The sequence below is a fragment of the Cyprinus carpio genome, chromosome A9 (genome assembly GCF_018340385.1).
Source record: "Cyprinus carpio isolate SPL01 chromosome A9, ASM1834038v1, whole genome shotgun sequence".
Taxonomy (NCBI): domain Eukaryota; kingdom Metazoa; phylum Chordata; class Actinopteri; order Cypriniformes; family Cyprinidae; genus Cyprinus; species Cyprinus carpio.
In genome coordinates, this window is record NC_056580.1 from 10,064,646 (window position 1) to 10,085,921 (window position 21,276).

The 21,276-nt window shown below is 38.1% G+C and overlaps 1 protein-coding gene across 1 annotated transcript; it reads right to left on the reverse strand.

Annotated features, from left to right (window-relative positions):
• Positions 1-8,005: 8,005 nt before the first annotated feature.
• si:ch211-67e16.11 lies at positions 8,006-19,925 on the reverse strand. The gene is made up of 7 exons (XM_042763416.1): positions 19,253-19,925; positions 15,925-16,146; positions 14,994-15,164; positions 14,702-14,833; positions 14,440-14,609; positions 10,197-10,433; positions 8,006-9,829 (listed from the first exon to the last, which is right to left on the reverse strand). Exons 1-7 carry the CDS (start codon positions 19,716-19,718, stop codon positions 9,641-9,643), a joined length of 1,587 nt encoding a protein of 528 aa, XP_042619350.1. The 5' UTR covers positions 19,719-19,925; the 3' UTR covers positions 8,006-9,640.
• Positions 19,926-21,276: the final 1,351 nt, after the last annotated feature.

A 21,276-nucleotide genomic window follows, 5' to 3' on the forward strand; every position in this document is an offset into this window, starting at 1 on the left:
TTAATATAAATTACCATATGTTCGTTTGATATACAGTACATTTGATTATAACATATCCATATGTATTTATAAAAATATACTAACTGAATATATATTGTCACATTTGAAAAGCACTCAAACCTCTATAAATGCTTTCACAGTCTGGCTGCTAATATATACTCACATTTGTATTTACATCTTTCTTTGTTGTCAGTTCATTCAGTTCATCCACCTGTCCTTCAGTCTCATCCTCTCTAATTATGCGTGATTCAGTGCTAATTGCTACAAATGGACATCTTACAGTTTATCCACATTTAATATTTTTGTTTTCAGAGGCTTTGTTAGTCATGAGATGAAACACGGTACAAATATGTGCTGAACTATTGTTTTTCCAAGAATCGTTTCACCTCTAGTCCACACAATAGTGTTTGATAAAGGTCTGCTGTCTCCTTAACAGAAAACACGTGTGTGCCTGCTAGTTGTTAGTGTGGAATTATTTTGTATTAGTGTTTTATGAGAAGAGCGAACACATCGATTCAAACAGCTCGCTCACTTCCTCTCCTCTGGTCACCTTTTTTTCCTCATCTTTCTGTGTCACATTCCACCACTCTCATACTCCCGCTATCGCTCTTGGAAAGTGGCTCTGGCCATCCAGCATCTCTGTTTTCCCTCTGTCTCTCATTGCTCTCCTCTTTAGAAAATTGTAAACACATCAGGATCAGAGTCTGCAAGCTTTGATCCTGTCCAGCCTCTGAGACAGTGGTGTTACTTTGATCTGTTTTGGGGTGGTGGTTCTGGGGTTAGCGATCAATAAAGAAGTCTCTCCTCCTTTGTTTGAAGATGAAGGACAGCTGAGAGGATGACCTGCAGAAGGGTTTGGGTGTGAATGAAAGTAGTAGTGTGTGGATTAGATTAAGAGGGATCTAGTGCTTAAAGACTCTCCTGCTGCTTTAAATTAGGGAATGCATTTACAGTACATCGGCAGCTGAATCGTTCTGCTTTGTGAACAGGATACAAACAAGGATTACTTTTTTGATATGATGCAGGAATAAAAAAACAAGCTTTAGGGGCAGAATTTGTGTTCTGTTTCCTGTCTGTGCCCTTTAAAGGTGAAGTCTAATGTTTTCATTTACATTTACATTTACATTTAGTCATTTTGCAGATGCTTTTATGCAAAGCGACTTACAATTGGGGGATACGTAAAGCGATTTTTCTTAAAGAGGCAAACAGACAGAGAAAGTGATTGTAATACCAAGTTTTAACATTGTTCAAATAAGTACAATCTAGAAAGAGAAGGAATAAATAAAGAGAAAGACAGTTTTTTTATGATGAAGTCAAGTAGCTTCGAAAGAGATGAGTTTTCAGCTGTCGCTTGATAATTGTCAGGGATTCCACATTCCGGATACGGGTGGAAAGATCATTCCACCAGCCAGGAATGGTGAAGGAGAATGTTCTGGAAAGTGATTTTGTGCCTCTCTGCGATGGTACCACGAGGCGTCGGTCACTAGCGGATCTCAGACTTCTGGAGGGGATGTAGATTGCAGGTCCTGGGCCTGTGGCCTGTGGGCCTGTGGCTATTCTATATGCAAGCATAAATGTCCTGGCTCATTGAAGACCACAACCGGTAGCCAGTGCAAGGAGATAAAGAGAGGTGTGACATGGGCTCTTTTGGGCTCATTGAAGACCAGTCGTGCCGCTGCATTCTGAATCATTTGTAGAGGTTTGATTGTGCTTGATGGAAGTTCAGCCAGAAGAGCATTGCAGTAGTCCATTCTAGAAATAACAAGGGCCTTAACAAGAAGTTGTGCAGCGTGCTCAGGCAGTAGAAAGGGCCTGATCTTTCTGATGTTGTGCAATGCAAACCTGCAAGATCGAGCAGTCTTTGCAATGTGGTCTTTGAAGGTCAGCTGGTCATCAAAGCTTTACACCAAGATTTCTGACCGAAGTGTGATGGGGAAATTGGTAGAAGAACCATAACTGGATGGAGAAAGTCATGTTGTGTAGGTGTTGGAAGTGGAGGGGTTCCAAGAACTGAAAACAAGTGACAAGCTCAGTCTTTGCCACCTCCCCTGAGCCACCCTGTACCAGTGAGATAGGATTTCAAACCATGCCGAGTGGTCCCTGCCATGCCCACTGAGATCCGTGCAGACTAGGATCTGTTGAGTCACTGGTCAAAAATAGCAGTTGAAAAAAGATAAGAGCTGTGATGTGGAATCAGCATAGCAATCCACAGGGCTAGGAGAAGCCAGTTGAATGTCCACTGATGGGACCCAGTGATTCGTGTCCAGGTGGAGTTCGTGGAGGGATCCAATAAAACTGATCCCTGAGGAAACCCTTTCAGTGACAAGCTTGAATGTGCTTTGGATAGAGACCCTCCCCAAGCCACCCTGAAAGTGTTTAATGTAGTGAGCATGGGGTTCAAACCTGCGAAGTGGGGAAGGTACCTGTGATGCCCAGATGAGAGTGCATGACAGGAGGATGATGAATGCCAGTGTCAAAAACAGCAGATATATCTAGCAGAATAAGAACTGATGATTGGGTCTCAGGGCATTTGTAGGGGGGCTTCCATGACTGACAGTTCAGTTGAATACTTCTCCTGAGTGACCTGACAGATTAGTGAGAAGATTTGGAGTTTTAGCGGAAACAATGTGGTGGTTTGAAAACCTGTGTGTGGGGGGCTCTGAGAATTGACTACTGATTGTTCTGTTTTTTTTCTGTAAAAAGTGGTGAAATCATAGCTTTTTTAGAAGTGGTGGGAGGTGAGCCTGGGGGACAGAGTGGGGAAGGTAATGTTGAGGAATGTTGTATTGATGATGTTAAATACTCTCGCCGGTCTTAACAGTTTGGAGGATTGTCTTGTGATTAATCACGATTGGGTCTACAGGGCATGTTAAAGGGTTTGTTGGAGAGGATGTGTGTTGATACTGTCTGCCTCATTGAGGAGACAGAAGGAGAAGACATGGAGTTTAGCAAGAAGAATGTGGTTGTTATTATTAGGTATCCTTATATATAATATAAAATATAGAATTAAATATATAATTGTATCATGTTTTTTTTTCTAAATATAACTTTATGTGGTGAAATCATCCGCTGTTAATAAATATACCCTGGACACATACATGGAGGGGGACAGACAAGAGAATTTTATTTTTTGATGTGATTAAAATGTTAAATACTCTCAGCCCAACACAACAACTTTAAATACTTTCTCCTATCTAACTTATTATGCAGACAACTACTAGTAAGCTAATTGTAGGTTGTAAACATTGGCTCTGTGGAGCTAAGCATTTCACTAATTTCTGTGAGAATCCTGACAAGCCCAACACAACAGCATTAACTTAACCAATGAGGTGAGTTTGAGGCAGGACCATCCTATTTTTCTAAAGGTGTAAAGGCACAGGTACACCAAATCGACATTAAAGAACTAGTGGTCGCGTGCATCTTTGCAAAAAAGTTGCACTTGCACTTAAATGAGAGGAAATAACTCTCCATTCCAGCAGGTGGCAGTAGTCTGTATTCATCACTTAAAAAAGGAGCTTGGAGTGAAGATATACGAACCATCGACAAAACAGTGTTTGCTTACTAGTGGGCCTGTCCATCCACACTTGGCCACTTAAAAGCAGGTGTATGTGACAAAGTAAGTGTGCAAGATTATCCCGGGTCTGATCAATGCTAAAGTGCTAGTAACCTTAATGCACACTAAATCCAAGCTTCTGAGTGGTATTTAAGGTGCCCCGAAATTGCGAGATATAAAGGAAATTTTCCTGATATTCCATATATAATTTGGCAGTAACATGTAAAGTGTTGATAATTTTATTGGCGCTGGGATGAGTATTTGTAAAGTATTTTGTAAAATGATTACTTTTTATCACTTCATTAGAAGCAGAGCAATTAAAGTGCCCCTATTATGCCATTTTTAAGGTTCTTAATATTGTTTTGGGATTCCCCTACAATAGGATTGCATGCATGCAAGATAAAAAAAAAATCTTTCGTTTTCTCAAAATATGCATTTAATGTCACCTCATTTTCAAGCGATTCTCAAACGATTTGTTCAAAGCAGTGCTAAGATTCAGTCTCTCTAAAAACCTCCTTTGCGTGAGCCTGCTCTGCTCTGATTGGTCAGATGGCCCAGTCTGTTGTGATTGGTCTACTGTGTACAGCGCATGTCGGAAACGATATGCCCATTGCCATAGTTACGTATTTTGAACACTCGATAGAAAATATAAACATCTATTATTTATCATACTTGGGAGTATAATTTATTTTGGGAGACAGTAACATTATTTATCATGCACTTTCGGCTTTACAACTTTGCTGATCGTTTACATTCACATACAGCTACATTACACACTGCATGAAAGGCAATATTGGAAATGGCATAATAGGGGCACTTTAAGTTACATAGGGACCGAACACACAAACTTGACTTGCATTCTTACCAATCTGTAAGTGTGTTCCATTGGGTAATCAAAAGTTCATCTGTCATGCAAGTAGACAAGTGGTAAAGTGCAAAGAAGTGTGGGACAGGGACAGGCCTCGTTCTTTATGATGGGCGGATTGCAGAACAAGGAAGGTCAGTAGCATGTGGGCATGTGTGCATTTGTCCTCCAGCATCTGTTTCTGAGAGAAAAACTACTGTAAAGATTCAAATGACACACCCTGCATGGCCTTTTCCCCCTCAGAATGGCCAGATCCCAGGCGGTATAAAAGAGGAAATGTGATACCCTCTATGTCCTGACTGACTGAAATTATTTTTGGTTTGGTGGAGAATGAACCATAGAAGACGTGTTGGGACAGACAGGGTCTTCTTCTTCCTTAGGAAATCTAAGATCTGTGTGTGAGTGTGTGTCCCAGAGGCAGTGTTCTTGTTATCAGTCGATCTGTAGTCTAAACCTGAGGGCCGTCTGAGTGTGTCCTCATCTTCCCAGAGACAGGATATAGTCTCTGACTGTCCGAGCGGTCCACACCCTGCCTGATCGGTATGTGTCCTGTCTCGCTGCAGGCCCTCAGGTGGTACACATACACACACACAGATGTACACACACAAAGTGTCCCACTAATGGACTTTTCCATTCATCCTGGACGTTCAGCCCTGAATTTAACCCTGTGCTCACTGTCCTGCACTTCTTCCCTTTGATATATGAGCTACAGCCAACAGACCCTCCGCAAGACACACACAGCCATCAGGGATGTAACTCCACTCCTCGCAGATTCAGCCCTGACTGACACTGCGATGTAAACACAACACACACTGGCTTTTAACCCACAGGAACAGAGTATCGGAATACACGCGTTCACAGGAAGGGAGCGAGGTGGGAAGGTCCATTCCAGGAGGTGAAGGGTTAATGCTTTCAGAATAGAGGAATTAATAGATACACCTTTTGCTGCCCATTAAAAGGCTACTTCCTGAAAAGAGACATCTGTGGTCTGGAAAATCTCTGGGAAAAGGTTTGACAGAGTTGGTGGATGCAAGGTTCTTATGGTAATGGTAAACCTGGAAGTATCAGGAAATTTTAAGGTAGTGATGTTTCAGGAAAAGTCATCAAAATATTCAGATTATACTGTATAATACAATACAATATAATATAATATCCATAAATATATACATTAAAATCCATATCCAGTAACTCTTGATAAATCATGGGGGGAAAAACGGGGAAAACTCATGGAAATTTCTTAGTGGATATAAATCGTTATAGTTATGTTCAGCTAAAAATATTCAGACATAATCTGTTTTAAGTGCAATATATTAAGAATAATTTAAAGATCCTTATCCAGTAAGGACAAACAACTGGAAACATTTTTTATTGACTATAAATCACCCTAGCTGTGCTCGACTAAAAATATTCAGACATCATATAATATAATAATAGTTTTAAGTGAAATATATTGTAAATATTATACAGTAAGGATGAACAACTGGAAAACCTATGGATATTATTAACCAAAAGATGTGGGGATTCTGGAGGATAAACACTGGCCATGTTATTAATTTAAATAGGTAATAATCCACTTTTGCGGCTGATCCAGAATGCTTCCTCAGGTCCATTTGAAACTTCTGGTTTCATAACTTCCATTACGATGAGAACGTTTTACACACTCTCATTCCCAGAGCTCAATGCCCCATACTGCGTCTGCTTCACTTTTGATGTCATACTTCCAAGTAATTGATGCTTCAACAAACTTGACCCTAGACCGACCCTCCTAACTCTGTTTTAGCGATCTGAGAAAAGTAATGGAGATGGTCCTGAGAGTTTCCTTGCCCTAAAGTGATTTCTGGAGCCAGAGGGAAGCTTTCATTTGGCTTCTCCAACCCCCTGTGAAGCTGAACTGCTCTCTAGTCCCTTTAAGATGAGCCAGTCCACTTTGGCAGCAATCTTGGCAATGCCCTGGGCAGCTGTTTTCAGTCTAGGTTATTTCTACCTATTTTAACGGTAAAGTCAAAAATCTCAAAAACTGTTGGCTGTGCTGAAGTTTAACTCACATTTTTCAAATAAAAACAGAAAGATGGATCTGTGCTCTTTTCTGTAAGTGGTCTGTCTGCTTATGTTGTGTCTGACTGCTCTCTGTCTGTAGGCATGAGGAGCTGCTGGCCATGGGGGGACTGTACACAGCCATGTGGTTGAAACAGCAGCAAACCCCAGAGTCAGAGGTCTCTAAAGGTGAACAACCACAGGAGCCACAGCAGAGTTGCTGAAGATGATGGAGGAGTGATGAGGAATGGAGATGTGTGAAATCAATCAGGAAAATGGTAAAGAGCCCATTGAGCTCCAAAGTTCATCTCAGACACAGGGGCACCAGACTGCACAAAAGTAACGAACTACAAAGAGTGTTTCTCCGGGAAAGGTCTCATTAAAATCAACCCACCCTAAAATGAAAATGGTCCTCACTAAATACCCACTTCACCCTAAAATGAAAATGGTCCTCATTTACTACCCTCGTGTTGTTCTAAACTTGTATGACTTCTTTCTTCTGTACTGTATTTTGATGAGCGTTGGTAACCAATGGCCCCCACTGATTTTCACTGAATGGACAAAAACACTAGGACATTTCTCAAAATATCTTCTTTTGTGTCCACGCAGAAGAAAGTCAAACAAGTAAATAATGTCAGATTTTCTCTTTAATGCTTAGGAAAAAACATTAGTTTTAAAATGCTGATGACTATAATCAGTCATTTCTGTTACATTGTTTTAATATATATAGATTACATGTATCACTTCCGTTGTTTACACTTCTATCCATCCCTGTATACTGAGGAGATGTGGAAGTACCTGGATCATCTACAGATGGGAATTGTAGGTAACATGCTCAGGGTCATGTTTCTTTCATTATAATGCTGGCACGAACATTTCTAGTCACACTTCATATTTCAGTGTTCATGTTACTCTGCATTTACATACTGTAAGTACATATTAAAACTAATGTACTTTCCTTGTTCAGTAAGTTTGCTTTGTTGTTATCTATAGTATTTAAATACAGTAACATGTAATATGTGTAACATGTACACTGTGAAATATACTGTTCCCAATTTCTTCCTCCAAAAACATGATTTCAAAAAAAACATCAGACCCCTTTAAGCTGAGCCAAAAATGTTCACTAAAGTGTGGATGCTTTACCAAACCACATAAACTATCTGTCCCCCTTTTGTGCCCTATTTTGTGCGCATTAATAACTTGAGATTCAAAAACTGAACATGGAAAATACTTGTGTACATTAAACCAGCATAATACTAGTGTACATTAAACCAGGAATTTAGTTATGAACTAATTTTAAAAGATAAACTGCTTTTCAAAAGGTGATGATATTAAAGGGATTTCTGCAGCCTTTGGATAATCTCATATTGTGCTTTTTGAAGAGCGGCTGCTGCCTTTCATGGAAGCATTATCTGTGTTTTTTTTTTTTTGTTTGTTTGTTTGTTTGTTTGTTTGTTTTGTTTTTTTGTGAAATGTGCACAAGTTGGTCAAGTATTTCATTTTAAAACAAAACTTAAAAAATAAAGTCTAAATAAATACAACCCTGACTATGTACAAAAGTTAATTTATTTAGAGTATTTACATCTTTTCACTCCAGCTATGTTTTAACACAAACAATAACATGTATAATCCTTTTAGACCATTAAAATTCATTCATTAAGTAGAACATGATAGAAATATTTACAGGATAACACATTTCTGAACTATACAAAACTTGGAGTTAATAATTGACTACAATGCACTGAAGTTTGATGGGGCTTTGGCCCACTTACATCAGTATTGTGAGAAAAGCATGAAGAAATCGATGGCAGTCCATGTGAGTGTTTAAAAGTTTGGGGTAAGTGTTTTTTTTTTATGACGTAAGGACATTAAATTGATCAGAAGTGACAGTAAAGACATTTATAATGTTTAAAAGATTTCTATTTTAAATAAACACTGTTCTTTTGAACTTTCTATTCATCAAAGAACCCTGAAAAAAAAGCATCAATGTTTCCACAAAAATATTAAGCAGCACATCTGTTTTCAACTTTGATACAAAATAAATGGTTCTATAGCACCAAATCAGGAAATAAGAATGAATTCTGAAGGATAAACTTTGATTTTAAAAAGGATTAAAATATTTTTAAATAGCAACATTATTTAAACATTTTAATATTTCCAAATATAGCTGTTTCTACTGCATTTTTGATCATATACATGCAGCCATAATATAAGAGACTAATTTCAAAAGCATTTTTAAAAAAATCCTACTAACCCCAAACTTTTGAATGATAGTGTATATTTCTGACCAAGTAGATACCCTGCGGAAAAATTATATCCTACTGCCTGTAATTTTTGAAGAATGTGTATGAATTCCCACAGGAGCTGGAGTGGGGCCTGAAATACCTTCTTGTCACTGTCAACATTATCAGTGGCTGGCGTTTAAATGTTTGCGGAGATAAGGGAATACTGCGGACAGAGTGGTTAATACAGGGTGGATAAGAGGTCTGACTTAAATACATGCTTGCAGAGCCCAGTGTCTGCTAGGGTCCAGACGTGGTGAGGGAACATTTCTCATTACTAAATCATTCTGGACCGCCCTGTCCCTTACTGAGCTGAAGGAGGGACAAGGAGATTTGTCCTGAAATGTTCAAGTGAGTGTAAGGTGTGTTTCAGAGTGGCCTTGTCACCATTGTTCAGTTCCAGGCGCGCCCTGTGCGATGACCCACGGAAGAGCACTCAGGTAAAGGAGCGTGGATGCCCCTGCGCTGAACCCCCACGGCAGGCAGAGAGAGGAGAAGTTTGCATGGGACGCTCCCTACGGGATGCGTTCTACGGAGTGGCAAGCTGGGGAACTGAGGTTCAAAGTGAGGACACGTCAGATGCTTTCTCTCTCTGTGTCCTGCATGTCCATCTCTTCTTTCGATCTCTTAAGCGTGCATTATGTAGTCTCTGTTCCTCAACAGCTTGTCAAAGGTCTATGTGCATCACCGGGTGAATTAAGTGCGCTCACACAGGTAGATTCTTTTGTGTGTGTGAGAGAGAGGAAAGGGCTGGTCATAAATTTGAAGTTTGTGCATTATACAAAGTCATATTTCTAGGACTACTTGTTTTCCATGGAAGTACTCCACTGAAGTGTCCGAGTTATGTATTTGGAGCAGTAGAGTTGGTTCTAGTCCTCCTGAAAGACCTGGAAACTGTCAGTTCACTCAGTTCCAGCTATTGTCAGTCTTGGGCCGTTTTTGGTACCACAGAGCTGTGGGGAGGTTCTGGCAGCCCATGTACTCTTTCCTCATTTCGGCTTCGGTGAGAGGAGGGGTGGAGTTACACGGAGCACCAGCCAGAGTCACGTTCAGCAATCCCAGAGCAGCATCAGCCAGGTGGGGCATCCCAGAACTCTGATGTTAGATTAAGCATAGAGAGAGTGAGTTTAAGCTCTTCATACGATAACTTTATGTGGAAAACAGGCAGAAATTTAAGTTTTCCAACAGATGATCTGAAATATAAATGTTATATAAAAAGACACATCGGCACAACATTGGCTACCATTTGTCTAGTGACCATTTTCAGTCAAAACTTTGGATTTGGCTCTGTTCCACAGAAAAGATTGTTTTTGTAAAGCAGCTGACACCGTAAGCATCACACATTTAAGTTACAAATTGTTGTGCCCTGCTCTCAAGTTAAAAATAAGGTGTATACCTTGTTTTGAACAATAAAAAGAGTGATCTGAAGAGAGCAGCTTCACAAAGGCTTGATAAATCTGACCTTACTGAGGTGGTCTATGAGGCACTCGGATGGGTGCAGAGAGGCCCAGAACTCAGCTGTGTGCACCGAGGGCAAGCCGTTCAGCAGTACGACATTGACGTGTTTGAGAGATCCCATCAGTCTCTTGCTGAGGACTCCACTGTAGCTCTGCTCCACAAAGAGCAGCACCCGACTGGCCCTGCACCCGGCCAGATCCGCTAGCAGTTCACCCACAGAGTAACGCTCCTTCAGATCTGCCTGGAGAAAAAAAAATATAGCATGAAACCATTGTATTGAGCTTTCCTGTCAGACCATTTGACATGTTGTATAGATTTTGCATTAGAATGCTATTTATTAAAGCAGTTATCCACAAAAGTCTGTACATTACAGTGATTTTACTATATGTAAGAGTTGTTCATAAGCACAGCATGAGGTAAAAGCAGTGTAATGCAACGACTTGAGTGGATAATGCTTTTATAAAACTTAGGCAACAGTGACAGACACTGTTCAAAATGTAAACATTGGTGAGATTTTTTCATTGTATTTTTTTTTTAAGTCTCTCAAGTTTAAGGTTGCATTGATTTGATCAAAAGTACTGTAAAAACAGTTAAATTGTGAAATATTTTCATGTTAATATTTTTAATTTAAAATCACTATTTTCTGTTTTAATAACTTACTCCTGTGATGACAAAGCTGAATTTTCAGGAGCATTACTCCAGTCTTCAGTGTCCTTGAGAAATCATAATAATATGAATCATCTTACAGTATATGCTGATAAGGTGCTCAAGATATATTTTTATTATTATCGATGTTGAAAACAGATGTGCTGCTTAATATTTTTGTGTAAACCATGATACATTTCTTTCAGAATTATTTGCTGAATAGAAATTTCAAAAGAACAGCATTCATTTTAAATAGAAATATTTTATACCATTAAAAATGTCATATTAGATTTAATGCATCCTTGCTGAATAAAAATATTATTTTCTTAAAAATACTGTGTATATTAATGATGTAATGCTTCACTCAACTCACAGTGTGGTACGATTCACGATTCTGATTTCACAATATGTTTTTCTCATAATTTTGTTTTTACAAAATGAAATTTAAGACAAATTATAAATGAAAAAGGTATCCTTTTATTATTTCTCAGACAAAATGCTGAACATTTCTTAGTGAAATTAAAATATGGCAAATACCAAAACCAAAGGATTATTAACACCTGTTCAATTTCCTCATTAATGCAATGATTATATATAATAAAGAAAGGTGATATATATATGGTTGTTGGTGCCATACGGGCGGTAGTATTTCACATCTGCTCATACTACTATATACAAAGAATGGTGTGAAAAGGGAAAACATCCAGTATGCGGCATATAAGAGGAGAATATATGATAGAAGAGCAAACTTTGACTGAAATAACCACTCGTTATATAGATATTGAGGCGGATGGGCTAACAGCAGAAGACCCCCACCGGTACATCTCATCTCCACTACAAATAGGAAAAGAGGCTACCGTTTGCGACGCTCACCAAAATATGATAAAATATATGATCTCGATTTCTGTTGAGACATTCAGATGGGTAGAGTCAGAATTTGGCGTAAACACTCCATCACTTTTACCACTGAATGTTAGTGTAATGGTGTGGGGGATATACACTAAATCAAAATAAACTATTTCTGACCATGTCCATAAAACCATTATAATATACAATACTATCATAAAAGCTCGATCATTTCATATTTTCTTGAGAGAATATATATTTACTAGTAATTACCCAAACTGTCTTTCCCCCCCCAATTCTCCATTTTGTCTTCATCATTAGAAAAAAAAAAAAGATCCCGCACACACTTGTGTATATATATATATATATATATATATATATATATATATATATATATATATATATATAATATATATATATATATATATTATATATATATATCTATATATCACCAACTCCAAACTTTTGAATGTTAGTGTATATAATAATTCACAATAAAATACTAATATTAAATTATAATATACAATACTATCATATATATATATTTTATTCATATAAAGATCCCGCACACCTATATATATATATATAGATTATATTTTGTGTAATTTCATCCAATGCACCTTGTCCAATAAACGAAATGCAAGGCTTTGCAAGCACTTTTGTAGTCTTTTCACTAAACGACTGTGGCCTGATTTAAGGCACTTTAAGGGGAGAACTGACATTCATTTGTCCTGGCATTCACGTTCACTGTTAGCCGTACTCTTTCTACTACTTAAGAAGAAATGAGCAGTTTTCCTGCGGGAAGCCCTGATCCTGTGTGGTCCTTGTCTCTCAAGCCCCACTTTGTCACTACATCCCTGTCTGGGGATCAGGTTGTTGCCTTTGTCCCTAGAGAGCCTGTCCCCATTGTCATGGAAGGGTGGGCTTTACTGTGCAGTCTGCTTCCTTCTGTTTGCCCTGCTTTAAACATATGGCTAGGATTACTGACCACCTTTTGCAAAGGACTGTGGGATTCTGGTGAAGCAACAGGAGTGTACTTATAAAGCAATATAATTTAATGTGTGCACAGTTGTATTAATGATAGATGAAAGAGGCACGAGGTGGATGGCTGGTCTATTGTGAGTTGATAAAAGGAGCTGTCTGTGTTTCTTAATAAGATTGAGGGTTTAAGATTGTGCTGTATTTCTCTATGAAATTTGATCTAATCTCTCTTGTGTTTCTTGTTAAGTGAGGAGTCTGATCTGGGTTGTCCATGTGCATTAAGGGAATACATTTTGACAAACCATCCCCTCTTGGATGTTTGCTGCACAGGTGGTGCTCTCATTAGCAGCACTAAAAATACTCCATGTACTCATATGACAAGAACCACCAAAGTGCAAAGTGTCTACAGATTCATCCCTTCCAAGAAATGAAACCGAATGAACAGATGAGAGTCAACTTCCATAGTGTAATACTTTTCTCCGTTGGTTAGTGGGCACTTTGAAGTGGTGGGCTTGGGGAAACACGTTGGATTCATTTACGGGAAGATAAAGAATTCCTAAACTCTTCTTATTCATCTGTTCTCTCTGTGCTTCCAGGAACCCTCACATTTAAAACAAATCTACCTCAGCACTTTCAGAATAACACAGTATAAGCCTGAATGTAAAAATATAATCCTGTTACAAAAAGCACACCTCTACTAAAATATTTCCAAAAAACCCAGTGGTTTTCAACCACTATGGAGCACAACAGTCGGGTTCTGGAAGTAAAAAATCCCATCCCTTGTAAAGTTTAAAATAACCGCATTTATCTTTTGTAACATTATAAACATATTTACTGCCACTTTTGATCAATTTAATGCATCCTTGCTGAATAAAGTATTATTTCAAAAAATAATAATAATAATTCTTACAGTGCACTTTTGGCAGTAGTGCATTTGTATTTGTTGAATATTTTAAAATATACCTAGAAAATAAATTGTTAAAATGTTTTATATCAGTGGCTTTATTATTTTGTACTTAATTTTATTTCATTATGATAAAACTTTATAATAAATCTTCAAATTTAATAGTTTTATATTATTGATTTTGACTCAATTATGTCATTCACAGTGCTTCATGAGTTTTTTTTCTCCTAATTTTTATATATTATATTTTTTGTATTCATAATTTGTAATGTTTTAATGATTTATGTAAAAAAAAAAAAAAAAAAAATCAACAAAAAAAAAATCTTTGAAATTCCTGTTGAAAAAATAAATTGAAAACAATTCTTTGGGAACAAAGGCTGCTGAAAATTGGGCAGATACTGTTGTGCTCTATAGTAATTGTGTTCATAGTTTCCATTATTACACTCAAAGTTTCAACATTAAAGTGGTCATATGATTGCGATTTCAAGTTTTCCTTTCTCTTTGGAGTGTTACAAATTGTTCATGAATAGAAAAGATCCCTAAAGTGCAAAGACTAAAATGCAGACTTGGTTTTATGTTTACGAGGCGCGATGCAACGCAATGCGTAAAAAGACAGTATATGTCATTATAATCAGTAATTACTGTATGTCCCCACTGGATGCAATAAATGCCTCGTTTGTAATGGGTTGTATTGGTTTTGTCTTGTCGCACTGGGACAGGGCATCATAGTATGTTAAGGGGCAAATACACAAAATAATGTTCTTTTTTAGCAACATCATATGACCCCTTTAATGTCAGTGTATCCAGTCTTAGTGCAGCACTAGTTATACAATGCAACCATCAAAACGTCTGAGCATACACACACACTCACAATGCCGTTGTTATTGCGGTCCCAGAGCAGCATGGTGCCGTCATTGCGTGTGGGGCTGTTCAGGTACAGAACAAGAGAATCCACACAGTGCTGCTTACGGCAGATGTAGGAAATGTGATTCCTGATCACCTCTTTCTCTGTGGCTGGATACATTCCCTCTGTCTCTTTAGCTGTAGAAATAAAAACAGTTGTTGAATCTGAATATAAAGCATTAGGGTGTATACCCCAATAAAAGCTTAAATGACTTGAAATGATCTCTGACCTGCTACCTGTCCATTCCCAGCAAAGAATGTCTTTATGTGGTCCTTATGGAAACCGTTGTTCCTTAACATCTGGTAGAGGAGCTGCAGGTTCTTCGCATGTTGTTGGTATGTTATCTGCTCCTGCCAGCCACCTGCACATGTACAGGTTAAAGGTTATGTAGGAGCAGCATACCTGAGACAGCTGATCCAAGTATTCGTCCAGCATTTCAAACATCAATAGGCTGATCTAGGGTCAGATCATACAAATGAGTTCTTTGAGTCATACAAATGAGCTTCTTTTTGTTTGTGTACCTGACAGGAGAACAGCATGATCACAGGTTTGGTAAAGGCGGCAGGACAGGTGTGTGGCCAGGCGTTGCTGATGGCACCGGCGGGTGTTTTTATTGAGCTCACAGCTGGAGATGGGCGTGCTGGGGCTGGTCAGTGGCAAAGGCTGCGGGCATCTGGCAAAGTCTGGGTGATCTACAGCATTAAACACATCGCTTAGCGTTAGGTTTGAGGTGAGCAGCATTATAAAGTAGGAGAGAAGAATTTCAACATGCCTTTATTTCAGTCTTTTTAAAACCCAAACATGACATGATTAACTCTTAATTATTATTATTTAACTCTGACATTTTACGGAGCTTTCACATCCTTGGACTCGGAATAATAACTCTGCTTAACATTAGATAGTTTACTAGGAGCTTTTTACATGGCTTAATTACATTTTAATTACTGCCATTGTGGTGGTATAAGCAGAGCTCAGAAAATAAGTGTTGTAATTATGTGTTCTACAAGGATGTGAACTTTTCTTTCTCATACTTGCAGTAATTCCAACATGACTTGAACACGCCTTTAAAAGTACTGTAAATGATTTGTGCAGTGGAAATCGTGAGTGCATACCTCACTAAAATAGGTAAGAAATCACACCTGTCTAATTAGCAATTAGAAATGCTCAACCAGAAATGGTTGACTGACATGTCTTTGGAGGGTGTGTTTTTGGAGCGGAGGCATGTGTTTGAAGTTTGCGAAATTGTGGGAGTTGGCAAAACAGATCAAATCCGATGCACCACCTTTAAAAAAAGCCATATTCAGGTTCCTTCTATTCAGGATTCAAATAACTTGTTTAACCTGGCCTAATTGTGAATTGTGCTTCTATTGCTTCTAAGAGTCTCCCTAAAAGTTTGTCATTGACCTTCCAGAGATAATTAAATTTTTTGAACTTTAAAATTCATTGACTCACCTACACAACGTAGGCGTTGGGTTCGGTTGCTATCTTTCACTCCCACAACCAGGGGGAGAAAGTGAATCTCACAGAGGCCGCTGCTTTGCTCCACTCGGCCGGTCCTGTCCATCGTACTCCTGCGGGCCCTCGCCCGGCTCGCCATACGGTCGCTGCGACTCCTTCTCCGCTTCAGCTGGTTCTGGCATTGTGTCTTCACAGCAATCATCAAGCACTCCTCCCCTGTATACATGTTGCATGAAACAGTTAATGCACAAATACAATCTGCTAATAGTCGATAACACTCTTAAAAATGAAGGTTCCAAAAAGGGGTTTTCACAGTCATGCCATTGAAGAAACATGTTGGGTTCCCCAATAAACTTTTAAGTGAACAGTCTTGAAAGAACCCTTTTTCCACTATAAAGAACCTTTTAAAACATTTATCCAAGCAAGTATCCATGATAAAAAGGGATGTTTTTGGTTCATTTCTTGGTGATCATTCAAGAACATACCAGTGTCAATATTTGCCCAATAATGTTTATGTGAAAATCCATGACTTGGATAAATGAGAACTTTCACTGTCATTTGTCCAGGGTTTATTGCTCTTCTGTTGTCATGTGATAATCCACCTGGCATTAATAAGAAAGAGCTGCCTGTGATGCTAATTTCTACCCTGAGAAAGTGACGAAGAGCAACTATCCTTTCAGGAACAGCAATAATAATGACTTTTAAACAGGCATAGCATCAGACTGGGCAAAGCAGTGTGCATTCCTTCAGTAATCTGCCATAACTGCAAACTATCCATTCAGGCACATGCTGTATTTCAGACAAGACTGCAGCAGGGCTACTGATGCCAAGCGATTTTTATCAGTTTCACGCTGAGGAAGTCTGAATTAGCAGCACAGGAGGTGGAATCACAAGCCATTGTAAATCCATTTCACTTAAGTAAAATCGTTTCTTACAATGCAACGTTTCCTTGGCTGGCCGTGATTTGGGAATGTGGGGTAAGACAGCATCAGTAGCCCTAATGAGTCCCTCTCTGTGGTCAGTTGTATGCGGAGGCCCATTACAAAAACACAGAGAGACTTGGGATGATTTTAAATGTGGCCAGAACTAAACCCAGCTTTCATTCCAGTCTCTGATTCTCACCACATCTTCAGATTAGATGGTCAAGTTTGGACACAGCGAGACTTGAAAATGGTTCCAGATTTGAACTGTCACACAAGCCCTTCATGTGTAAACCAGAGCAGTTTTGTTTATCATTTTTAATGTGTCCGCTCATTATTGCCCTTCCTGAGCTTTATTTTGTCTCCAGTTACTAAATATACTTCTTGAAACAATTTGATTTGAGGAAGGCTTGAGGCCTGACACATGTGCTTAGCCTTTAAGAATTGTCTTGCAATGAGAGTTTATTTAAATATATTTACTTAATTACAAAGTCTCTACGGCAGATTCATCAAAGAATCCTGAAAATACAAAATTCCATGGTCTCCACAAAACTGTTTTCAACATTGATAATAATAAGAAGTGTTTCTTGAACAACAAATCAGCATATTAGAATGATTTCTGAAGGATCACAAGACACTGAAGACTAGAGTAATGGCTGCTGAAAATTCAGCTTTGCATCACAGGAATAAATACATAGGCTATAAGTTGCCTTCAAAAATTCACCAGATGAAGGCATCTTAGACGGAATTTTACACAAATAATTGGATACGGATATCTTTTGATTTCCTTACCAGCATAAATTTTCAGCTTCAGCTGCAGCCCATATGAAATCATATTCAAATAGCCTAGTCAAGATTTTAAATGACTTTGTTCTGGATGTTATTAGTACATCCGCTGTCATTGCAAGACTTTAAGACAATCTGATGCTTACTTTCATAATAGTCATTTGGAAAATGGTTCGTGCCCTAATAAACAAAATGTTCAAATGTTCAAGTTTAGTTTAAAGGTGATGGGCTGACTTGTGCCCTTTACTATAGTGGACTGGGGGCACAGCTGGGTGCTGAACCCAGTGTTAAGGACTGAACTCTCAGTCGGAATGAATTATTGACGGCTCTTATTGTGAATGCATGACTCTTGGCTCAGTCGTGCGTCTGCCCTCCACTTTCCCTGCAGGGGGTCCGTGGCCCGACTGCTCCTAAGAGCAGATCCTCGTGCAGACCTCTCAGGCTAATTCACACACCTCACACGCAGCTTCGTGTCACAGGCCAGGTGACCTTTGTTTCTGTCATGAAGTCATGAAAAAATCATCTAATCTGGCTTTATATAAAGCAAAATTATGTTTTATTCATTATGTTTTATTCATTATTGAAATTGACATTTTAAACCTTTTCAAACAACTTAGAGCTGTCTGTGAGACTTTTGCATGTGCATGTTTTTATGACACTGTAGTCCAATTCTGCAGGATGTATTCTTTATAAAAGTTTTAAAATGTATTTGAATAAATAAATATTATGCACTATAGTATTCATGTTACAGTGTAATTTGTTACTTATATGTAATTATTTTGTACTGTTTTTAACTGCTGTAAATACACATTATTATGGTCATCAGCAGAGTAATTACATATAATGACATATAATGTCTTTATAATTAGTCCTGATAGACGCTAAAATGAGTAACACCCTTTTAACCATAGTAATTTACACCAAATACCACAGTTACTACAATAAAACAGATTATTTGGAACTATCAAAATTATTAACAAACTGGTAACAAATCAATATTTTTGGTTTGAAGGGTCTTAAAACACTTGTTGGTGTATTCAACTATAAATGAAAGTGCACACTGGCTTCATGGCAACATTTTTACATTCCAGACTCAATGAAACATTTGGGTCTATTATTAATCTAGGCTATTACGGCTCATAAATCATGACATGAACATGTCAGTGGTCACATTGATGGCCAGTCCATACACATTTTTTTCAATTGTAGTTTTAAAAGTATTATTACATTAAATTAAAGCTAAAAGGAATACACATTTATTCCTTAATAATCTTTTCACTGAGAGTTGCCAGATAGTAATTAATAGGCCTATCTCCTACCTATATATATATATATATATATATATATATATAATATATATATATATATATATATATTCCTATATATAGCCTACATACATGGATCTTGTTGAGCAACTGAACATTTTTTTCACTGTTAAACTTTTTCATTGGACTATTGAAATAGGCTACATGCATTCGTGGAAAAAAAAATGGAATAATGGGTTCAATTTTTGGGTTAAGTTGTGAATATATCTTTTAATTCACTCAAGTAAAATTTCTGTTCTCTCATAGACTGATGATTTTAAATCTCAGGCTGGACGGATTCAGCTCACTCACCCAGATAAATGCCGTCCATATGAGCACATTTCTTCTTGGTTATGTTGAAGTCTACATAGAACAGAGCCACCGGGTGTCCGAAGCTCTCGCCGGGACTGGGGTCCAGCAGCAGCACGGCGTCGTGCGTGCTCGCGCCCGGGTACAGCTCTTCGTTCGTCCTGCTGTCATCATCCGCGCTCGCGTCCACAGTGAAGCCGCTCTGCTTGGACTGCAGCGCACCGCTCGAGTATGAGTCCGGCAGGATCGTCAGCACTTTCCCCGAGCCGGACTCGGTCACGTACACGACCACCCCGCTCAGGTGCAGTTGGGACAGCTTCTTGCACTCGCTCTCCGGTAAGGAGACCCTCCGGCACAGGTTGAGCTGCAGGTACTGAAGTCCAGTTCGGACCCAGCGGTCCAGACGAGACCCGCAGCACTCGCCAACGAGTAAAGCACAAATGAGAAGAGAAACGCACTGGAGCTTCATGCTTTGGCTGTATTTTCGGAAAAGTTACTTTTAAAACAGCTTTGTTCCGCTGGAGGTGTGTGTTGGACAGTCGCGGGTCTTGTGAAGTTTGGAGAGATGCGACTGTCTTCATTAAAGGTGCTCAGAGCAGCATCCAGATGGAAAGTTAATGTGCTGTAACTCCATCCCACAGGCTCTGACATGCTGCTGAACAGATGAAGGAGGGAGGAGGGAGAGAGAGGGAGGGTGGAGCTGCCTTTCAGGTAATTCATTCCCATTAACAAAAAGATTCTTTGACTTTTCCTAAAATTATGATATAGCCTACTCTAAATGAAAACAACTTGTAGTAGGCTATGTTTGAAAGTCAGTAGCTGTAAACTGCTGCCAGATCATTTGCATCTGTCTGGATCTGAATACAATTTTTTTTTTTTTTTTTTTTTTTGTCTGGGGCAAAGTGCCTCCAAAGCACAACACAATGTTGCAGGGCATTCTGTAGTTTTATAAAGTGATTTAATCATTTTAAATATTTCATCAACTCTTTATCGTTTTTAACATTATCATAAATAACGTGGTAATAATTTGCATTTATTAAACTTATGAATTGCGTTTACTGTGTAATAAATAATAAATGAATTTAGAACATGTCAAATGTCTTAAAGAAAAAGTGTAGGCAGTTTACTTGAATTTGATATTACAAGCCTTGTGCACAAGGTTATGAAATTATAAGTGTTTCTTAGAAAATTAAAGTTTTCTAGAGAATTTGGTATTTCTATATACACATTTCATTTATCAGCTTAACATAGATATAATTTAACATTATTTATGACTGTTTGTAAGTTAATGATAATGGTATAAAAACTTCCTAAAAGGATGATGATGATGACCATAAGAAAAAGTATTTGATGGAATACTTAAATACCTTAGCAAGAAAATATATGATGGTAACAGAGAGGAAGAACAGAGACAAATTACTTTTATTTCCACATTACAGTGCTGTCACATGCCATGAAGCCTTGTCCTTTCTCAGTAATGTGTTGGCATATTGATTTTAGTTTTTTTCTGACTTTATTTGGACAGTGTTACCAGATGATGCAATTTAGCAAATAACAATGGAAATTTGATTTTAAAATATTTGAGTTTTTGTCTGCTCTAATAAATAGCCTGAGAGAGATTGAGGCAAACGAATCCTCAGGGTAGCCTAATAATTTGATATATATATATATATAAAAAACATAAATGTACATTATAAATATACTTATAAATAGTGGAAACCACCCATATGCAAAAACACCACAACATTTTCGTCCAATGAAAACAACGAATTTTAAGAAATTGATTGCACGCAGTGATTTTTGTCGGATGAAGTTGTTGCATCTAACCAGAGAGTGGTGCTGTTTTCTCATTTATTGTGAATTAGGGCACCTCCACATGGTCATATTTAACTTAACAACTTGTCCAACCAGTAAGAACCTAATTTCTGAATAACAGACCTTTATATGTATGATGGTGATAAATTTCGTAACAGTTTATCAGCATATTCTATTAAATGTTTAGAGTTTAATTTTACATAAATATATAA